Consider the following 8,925-nt stretch of genomic DNA (forward strand, 5'->3'; position numbering starts at 1 on the left):
AGCTGCAGTCTGCAGTAAGCAAATCTCCCTCAGTGCAAACCAGCTACTGCAGGCTTGAGCTCTGGCTGCTTATCATCCCCAGGGCAGAAGGAAAAAGAGTGAGAAGGAAAACAGCATTAACACTGCCATGAAGTTACCAAGTGAAAAATAACTCCATATAAAAGCAGCTAATTAATTAATCGACAATAAACAATTAAAAATATATCACTGCCTTTTTATCTATAGCAAAAAATTATTCCTGTTGGGACTATAAATTCGGGGATAATGGATACACTAAGAAGTAACCAGATTATCATACAGAAACATACAGTACTTCCTCCAGCAATGGTAGAGGAAGGAAGTGGCCTGTGGTTTCCAAGGCAATTTTCACGGTGGTTGTGTGACAAAATGAGAGGGTGGAGCTATGCATTGGATTGTTTTTGTATGAGGTTGCATCATTGTGGGGACAGGGGACTCACAATGATACATTCCCCCAGAAGGCCTTTACAAAAAACCCTACGTGTTTAAGCATTGTGGGAAGAGTGTGTTAAGACAGGTGTGGATCACTCTGCAGCATCATGGTCATGCTCTATCTTGGTTTCTCTTGACAGACTTACTATTATGGGAATCACTTCTGTTACCTTCCATCATCTGAGAACCGGAAGCCTATCCTCTCTAGAAAACAAGGCAGGAGATTCTGTGATGACCTTGAAATAATTTTCAGAAAACCAGGTTCAGTGGAGATGCACCTAAAACCTGTCAGAGCATGTGAAACAGACAATTAATAATTTTCTGTTGCAATAATGTTTTGCTAAAGAACCAAATATGATTCTTTATTAAAATGGCAAAAGTGTTACAAAAAGGGTTCTGAAATGTAGCCAGTACCTGTCAGAATGCTGCTTTCTGCATCAGGTGTCAAAAAAGAGGCAATAGTAGCTTCAGTGTAAGATAGAGTTGGGCCTTTCTTTCTTAAATAAGCCTCCAGTGTTCACTGGCTGACTATCATGCCTGTCAGTCCAATATTTCTCTCTGATCATTCTCCACACTGCCTCACTGCAGTTCTTCCTAATGGATATCAAGGATTTGTCTCAGACCATCCGACTAACTCTTCTGGGCTCTCCTTGTGTGGATTACTTTTACACTACCAGTGAATCAAATGGGGTTCTGCATGAGAGTTCAAGACGGCTGACCTGCCAGTGAAGGGAAAACAGATGAGTGTTTTAATTCAGTGCCACAAAGGTGAACCACCCATATGAACAGAGCAGGTGACCCTGACAGCCAGAAAGCAAGTAATATTTGATTATTTAACCCTACAGGTTAAAGAAAGGAAGGATTCCTAATGTTTAGAGTACGAAACTGAGAGTCAGGAAGCTCGGGTTAGAAAGGAATTATATTTCTAGACACTGACAGCCTCTACCAATTTGGGTACCTCTGTACGGTTTCTACTTCTGCAAAACTGGAATAGCATGTGGTATCAATGGGAAAACCTGGAGATTAGAGAATGGTTGTGAAACAACTTGAGGTGAAACATAGACAATGAAAATAAATATCAATAAATTCTGAAAAATACTCTCATAAATGCTAAAGATTATACAGTGAGAATTCAAATTGGTTTGCTGCGAAAGCCCTCCAGACAGAGACTGAGAACATCTTTGGGATTCCAGATATAGTAAACATTGCTTAAGCTTCTGCTCACTAAAGTCACCTGCAGTGCATCCCTTTTCTTTGCTTATGATACAACACTTTGTCACTGTGAATAACAATAAGGTGACTTTCGGCAATGGCACAAAACTTACAGTGATGGGTAAGAAATCTTTGTTTTCTCTTTTAAACAACTTGAAACCCATATCTTCTCTTTAGAGAGCTTGCTTTTAACCTTATCCCCTCTTTCATTATTAAACTGATGTTCTTCTGATGCGCCAATAACCTAATGTACTTTGGAGAATAGAGTAAGCTGGCTACTCTAGGTAAGACTATACTGCTTTTTGGAGAACTGAATGAATACATTGTCTGTGAATAAAGAGCTGGCCATAAAAATAATGAGAATGAGGAGTGGATTGAAAAACATGTGCAAATCATAAATATAGCTTCTTAATAAATCAATATCTGCAAAAAACACTGTTTTCCAAAAGTATAACCATTCCCCATAATTCTAGTTCTTCTGGGGCTGCAGGTAATTAAGGACAGGTCACTGAAGAGCTCTCTGTCTGGAAAGGACTGAGTTACAGTCACACTTTGGTCAGGTCTGGAAGACAAAATCAAAAATCTGTAACTAAAATTATGTTGGATTTTCTAAGGGTAAACTAAAGCATATGTTATCATACAACTGAGGAAGACAAATATTCCTACCAAATATTAATTTTAATTGTCTAAACAAAAGCAAAAAAATAAATACTCAGCTTTATCATAAGTAATACAGCTGTATGCAGCTCTTTAATTCCCAGTTGTTCTCTATCTCTTCCACACCATGGAAATTTTCCACAAAACAGGCTGTTTTGTCTGCTTCTAAGACCCTGACAAATGATGGCGGATCTATATTTCTCATTATATTGTCCCTGGGGTCAGAAGAATTGATGTCTCAGACTGTTGCACCTAACCCTTCCACTGGAAAATAAAATGCTTACAAATGATAGAACTCGGTCTCTACAGCAAAAATTGAGACCCTTGTAATACTCTGCAGTGATCAGCACATTTTTTGAGATGGAGTGTGACTCGGAGGTGCCTGAGCTGATGAAAATCAAGACACTGACTCCTCATTGACCATAGTCAGCTGCGCAGCTAAGTAGAGTAATCATAGCTAAGAGAGCATAGAGAATAAAAGCAAAGACTTCCATCCAGAGAAGGGCAAAGGAAAGGATGCTTAGGGACTAAAAAAGACATTTATTTTACAAGGGTATATTCATGAGGTTGAAATAGTTTAAGGAAATGAGGCTGTTCAGCTGAAAATAAGCAAAGAAAATTACTCTGCCTGCATATGGGAATTTTCTAATAATGCATCTACATAAATCTGCTCTAAAGAAATGGTAAAAGCTCCAACAGCTGATTCACCTAAGCAAAAGGGCTCTGGAAATCGTATTTCTGGGATTGGTCTCACCTAGTCAGACACATGGATATGATAGTGGTCCCTTATATACCTTTCCCCCTTTTTAGGGGACTCTAAATTAATGCCCTTTGTGTTTCTTCTTTTGCTGGTACTGCATGAGTGAAGGGTTGGTCCACAGGGTTGGCTCAGAGGACTAAAAGTGGAGGAGAGGTTTTCCTGAAGCTGCAAAGTAGTGTGAGTAATGAAAGACTGTACTTCGGCAGTGGGACAAAACTCACAGTCCTAGGTGAGAGGTGAGAGAGAACTCAGATCTCTGTGGTTTATGTGATATTGTTTCAGGGAAAAAGAGCATTCTCAATTAACAACAAACTAATTAGCATTTTTCATTCAGCCATAAGGACAGAACTAATGCTTTATTGATTATTTATTAGAAAGAATGTTACAGATGGGTTGATATGGAAGTGTAGAGTTTACAGACACTTTTTTTTTTGAGATCCTTGTGTCCTTTGGCTTATGATACTCCATCTTTCTTGAATGGAAGCCACATTGTGGGAGAAAGGAAGAAATAACTCTGTCTCATCCCAGTGTCCAAGAAAACATTGCAGAGGTTGGAAATGAAATATCCTTCTCTGCAAGTCTGCCAGTTTGGGCCGTTCTCCTGCCTCACTGTGTAACAACCAGGAGCAATATTTCAGAGGCAGGATTAGACTCATGGCTCCAGGACTGGATTCTCGTGGCTGCTGGATCATGCAGGGAAAGAGCAGTCTTGCTGGTATATTGCTCCCCTCTCTAGCTGACGGGCAGGCTGCCCAAAGTTGCTGTGGGACACTGGCTCCCTCCAGCATTCTTTTTCACTGTTACTGATTCTCAAAACATCTGTGTCCTCTTTCTCTCAGTGCACTTTTCTCCTCCATTCTTCTTTTTTTCTATCTGCTTTCTCTCTCTTCTCCCCTCCCTGAAAGGGAGTTATCCTCACCTATACCAAAAGGCTGCTGCATTGAGTGTTTTGAAATCACAGGGGAAAACAACCTTTTCCTTCTGCCACTGCCAGATCTGATAGCAAACTGTAGAAATACACACTAGGGCCTGCTCCCACTCACCCCCTCCCCTCCCCCTGCATTCCCACTTTTGGGAACTAGATGGCTGACAAAAAGAGCATAAGGATACTGTGGGTTATAGTCTGACAGTGTACAGCTGCGTGTTTTCACTTCACCCCTTATCTTTGGAGTTGGCACTGTGCTTAGTTAAAGGTGAGCAGTTGTGATTTATCTGAGTGCTCAACGTGAAGGATATTTGAAAATTTCCTTTTCGTTAATGATAGGTAGCTTTTACATAGATGATTTTCAAATGAGAGTAGGAGTGAAAGATAACAGTAAACTATGAAACCTACCTTGCCATGATGGTAATGTTACACTTTTTCTCTTAGATGTTGAAAGAATGTGCAAAAGGGCATGCATGAACTTATGCATAAGAGTGATTAAGCATTGTGCCTGTGTCTGCCAGGACCAGTGTTGGAGATCAGAACAGAATGGACTATTATGCTGATACATTTTTATGGTTGCCTCGGTTCTTACTTGTATCAGTCTCCTTGTTCCATTTCAAGCATGCTCTTTTTCTGGCTTTCTTTGTCTTTTCAGTATTTTTGTTGTTCTGTCTGCCTTTTTCTCCTGCCTTCCTCTTTGTCTTCTTTTTCCTTTTAGTCAATTAAATCTCTCTCAGTATTCTGTTTTGTCCTTCTTATCTGTTTCCATGTCTTCACTCATCAGCCATCGCAGCTATGAGCCAATGAACTTACATCAGACAGACTTTTAAGATTAAAAAAAATCATAAAACCAAGTTCTAGAAGGGAGCAATAGCCATGATCAAACTCCACTAGTGTTCACCAGGAAGAAAACAGAGCAGTGCAAAACTTTCTAGCCAGTTACCTCCAGTACTATCTAGTTACCTCCTTTTGAGGGCTGTATGAGCTTGCATGTTTTCACAGCAGGGCCCCGAAGTTCTTTACAGAATAAGCACTGACAAACATGATTAATGTTAACAGCTGAAAGGTAACACCAGGGCTTAAGGGTCAAGATCAATGTAAGTTATAAATTTCTGCTAATTTATATATGCCTAGTCTAGAAAAGAGGGAGCGAGCAAGAAGAGCATCCACAATTTATACTGCCTTCACAAAAAATAGTAAAACAGTTTTCTCTTTGTCTGATTCCACAGTTCCTCTCTCTGCATTTCTGTTTCCATGTGCACTCTGCAGTCCGGGTGGGTTTATCATGCTAGACTAGTAAGAAAGGATCTCTATTACTCAGAGGAACTCCATAATTTAGTAATAAAATGGACAAAAAATGTAAAGAATATCCTGCCTTTTGAAGGTCACTGCCTAATTTCTGATTAGTATCTCATTGTTTCCTTGTATACCCTTTTTGACTGTATACATCTGTTGCCTTTTGTCTTATACATAAGTATTAAACCCTTTGAGAAAAGGAACTTTTTTTGCTTTGTGAGTGTATAGAATCTTGCATTATTTTGAACAGATTGGTAGTCTAAGACAAGGGTTTCTAATGTGTAAAATAACCTAAATAATAGATAACATAAAGAGAGATATCATAGTCTTAAAAAGGATGGCAAGTTCAGATTTAAAGCAGAAATTGCCCCAGGCATGTTCAGAGCACCTACCTAAAGTTTTCTTCACTTCAGACAGTGAGAAAAATTAGCTCCTTGCTTTCAAGTCATTTCTTAGATGATGATACAAGTAAGATGCCACATGGCAGCATAATTTTGAACACCGCATCTTCTCTTACTAAATCTCCACAGATGCATCACAGTCAGTTGAAGATGCTTGTGCCTTATAATACAGAATTTTTTCTGTTAGTGCAATATCACAAATAAGAGCCCTATAGCACCAGTGGATGCTTCACTGCTTATTAGTCTGTTCAGCCTCTTAATAGCTTCCTTGTTCTTCTGAGAGAGACATCACCAGAACTTTGAACAATCATGCATTTCTGTAGCCAGGCCTTTTATGTTTCTGTGTAGTGAATGAAAACAAAAGTTTGCAGACTCCTTGTGTCTAACTAACTAATAGATATAATGGACATTTGTGAAAAGGCCAGATATATCAAGCATCACACAGCACAAACAGATATGAATACAATAGGGGGTTCCTGGTTGAGGACAGTAATGAAGGCTCTGGGCCACATTGCTTTCTATTCCAGGGGAGAACGATGAAATCATACCACCAGCTGTGGCCATCTTTTCCCCATCAAAGCAAGAGATCCAACAGAAGAGCAAGGCCACGCTGGTATGCCTGGCCTCTGGTTTCTATCCTGACTTCCTCAATCTAGTCTGGAAGGTGAACGGTGCTCAGAGGACAGATGGGGTGGGGACAGATGAGTCTTCCACAAGGAATGGGAATACCTACTCATTGACCAGCCGACTGAGGATCTCAGCCCAGGAATGGTTCAACCCTTTGAATCGTTTTGAGTGTGTTGCCACATTCTTTAAGAATGAGACACTGGAATCGATACACAAATTCATCTCTGGAGATGCTGGTGAGTAAATAAAATGAATATATTTGGGTGTAGGGGGGGAAGTCATTATCTGAAGGTTCCTATCCCTAGAGCAAGCAGTGAGAACCGAAGGCACATTTCTTGCCAGCCTACTACACTTAACTCAGATCTGTCAGTCCCTGGAAAATGAAACCAAGCATAGGAATCCAATCCTGTTCTTCTCCAAACTGGCTAAGAGCCATGCAATTCTCATTCCCACACTCTCAATTATGTAAGTGACTGCACAAACAGAGCTCTTTAGAAGAGGAGCTGATACATGTGTGGGCTCAAATAATAACTCCTATTTCTTTCCTTCTGTTTTCAGGTTGTACTATCTTCAAAGGTAAGTTAAACCATTGAAATTTTCCTCCCTTGAAACCAGTGAGTTTGTTTATCTGTGTGTACATGTGTGTGAAGAGAGATGCGTTTTTTTGTGCATGTGTGTCAGTGTCCTGTGAGGTTTTTTTGCTGGCAGGCACAGCTATTCATGCCTGTGTGCACAGGTGTGGGACTATATATGTGTGGACCCATGCATTCATGTGCTAGTTGGATACACACATGTGGGTGTGAACATCCAACTTCTGTCTACTCTCACAAAACATTCCATGAGACTGGTGCATTTCACATACTGCCATTGCACTAGCTGTTCTAATCAGCAGTATGAAAAAAAAATCTCCTTGCTTCGGATAATTTTCTAAAGAAATGCCTTTTTTTTTTTGTAAGTTTTTCTTTATTGTTTTCTCCCTTACTTTTCAGAAAACTATCAGAGAAGTGCTATAGCTGGGAAGATTGTGTACATCATGCTCATCTTCAAAAGCATTTTGTATGGGATGTTTGTGACTGGACTGATACTCAGGTCCAAGGTGAGGAACAGAGTTCTTCTTCTGTTCTGTACAGCTTTGTTAACTCATTCTAACTGTACTGGAGACCAGTGTGGACAAAATGAGGTCTTCCATAAAGGCTTATACAAACCCACCCCTCTAAAAATTATATTGTGTTTTTCAACATTTTCAAGAGAACGAGATAGTGAGGATGAAGGCATGGGCTTTAGATGAAAAGAGGGAGAGAAAGAATGCCAGGCAGATATCGCACAAAACAAAGAACAAAATATCACAGAAAAGTATGTTTTCTTTAAAGAAGAGAGGGAAAGGGAGGAGGGATAATACAGAGAAAATTAAGAAAGACCAAGAGAAGCAAAGGAGGAAAGTAAAAAGGCTGTAGCTCAGAAAAAGGGAAGAGAATGTAAACTGTCAGGGAAGAGGAAGGGAGAGAAAGAGGGGAAGGATATAAAAGAGATTGTTTCTTTAAGGCTGCATTTTTGGGCAGCATTTATTTGTTTATCAAAAACATTTATTATCTTCTGATCTAATTTTGGGGGGGGGAATCTTTTTGGTTTTTTGTGTTTTTTTTTTAACATATGAAGCCTTGGTGCAGGGTTGGGTGGAGACCACTTCATTTCTTTTGAGGTGTGACTGACTGAATGAAAAAATATATATTTTTTTCACTTTACAGACATGTCAGCTGAGTAAGCAGTACTGAATCCCACCATTGTAAATTGAGTTTGTAGCTACAGGAATCTGAGACATTCAAAATGGAAAGACATACTTTTATTAGCATCCTTCTCTTCATCAATAGCCATTCAAGGAATAAAACGTCATTAACCTTACACACACACAGTCACTCATTTTCTGCCCAAGTGACTCCCATTGATTAAAATTAAGTTACCCTCGATTTCTAATAATGTAAGGGAAAAGAAAAGCAAAATCTTTCTCTTGTTTTCTTTTCTTCTTTTTTCCTTCCATCCTTCCTCCCTCCTTTTCTTTCTTTTTCTTTCCTTCCTTTTTCTTTCTCTCTCTTGCCCTTCCAGTTTCCCTCCCTCCATCCATTCCTTCCTTCCTTCCTATCAACCTTTTTACTGAAACACAAATGAAGTAATCTCCTTCTATCTAGCTATATGTGTTTTAAATTGCTTTAAATTCATTTGCAACAAAAACATTAAGTCCTTCATCTGTAATAAGAATTGAAACCCTGGCAGACCGACCTGTGGAAAACTAGACTATTCCTTTTCGTCTCTCATTCAGAGATTCACTTACATAACGATCATTACCTGGACCTCAGTATTTCTCAGTGGCGCATCCATAACTCCTGTTTTTTTCCTTCTGTCTTTAGAAAATGTACCAGACATGATTCATCTTGAAAGATCAGGCTTGAAGAAGAGGATGGAGATATGCTGCAGGTGGAAAGCTTCAAATCTTTGTACACAAGTCCTGACTTGCTTCAGAAACCAGCCTTTTATTCTGATAAATGTGGGAAACCACATCCACTTGTTTTAAAAACTAGCTTTTAATAAAATTCCTTCCTTTA

The 8,925-nt window shown here is 39.4% G+C and overlaps 1 gene segment (V, D, J or C); it reads left to right on the forward strand.

Annotated features, from left to right (window-relative positions):
- Positions 1 to 1,695: 1,695 nt before the first annotated feature.
- On the forward strand, positions 1,696 to 8,925 carry LOC112977885. The segment is given in 5 exon segments: positions 1,696 to 1,783; positions 6,229 to 6,564; positions 6,887 to 6,904; positions 7,318 to 7,424; positions 8,731 to 8,925. Coding segments are annotated over 5 exon segments (552 nt in total).

The sequence above is a fragment of the Apteryx rowi genome, unplaced genomic scaffold (assembly GCF_003343035.1).
Source record: "Apteryx rowi isolate R43461 unplaced genomic scaffold, aptRow1 scaffold_877, whole genome shotgun sequence".
Classification (NCBI taxonomy): Eukaryota; Metazoa; Chordata; class Aves; order Apterygiformes; family Apterygidae; genus Apteryx; species Apteryx rowi.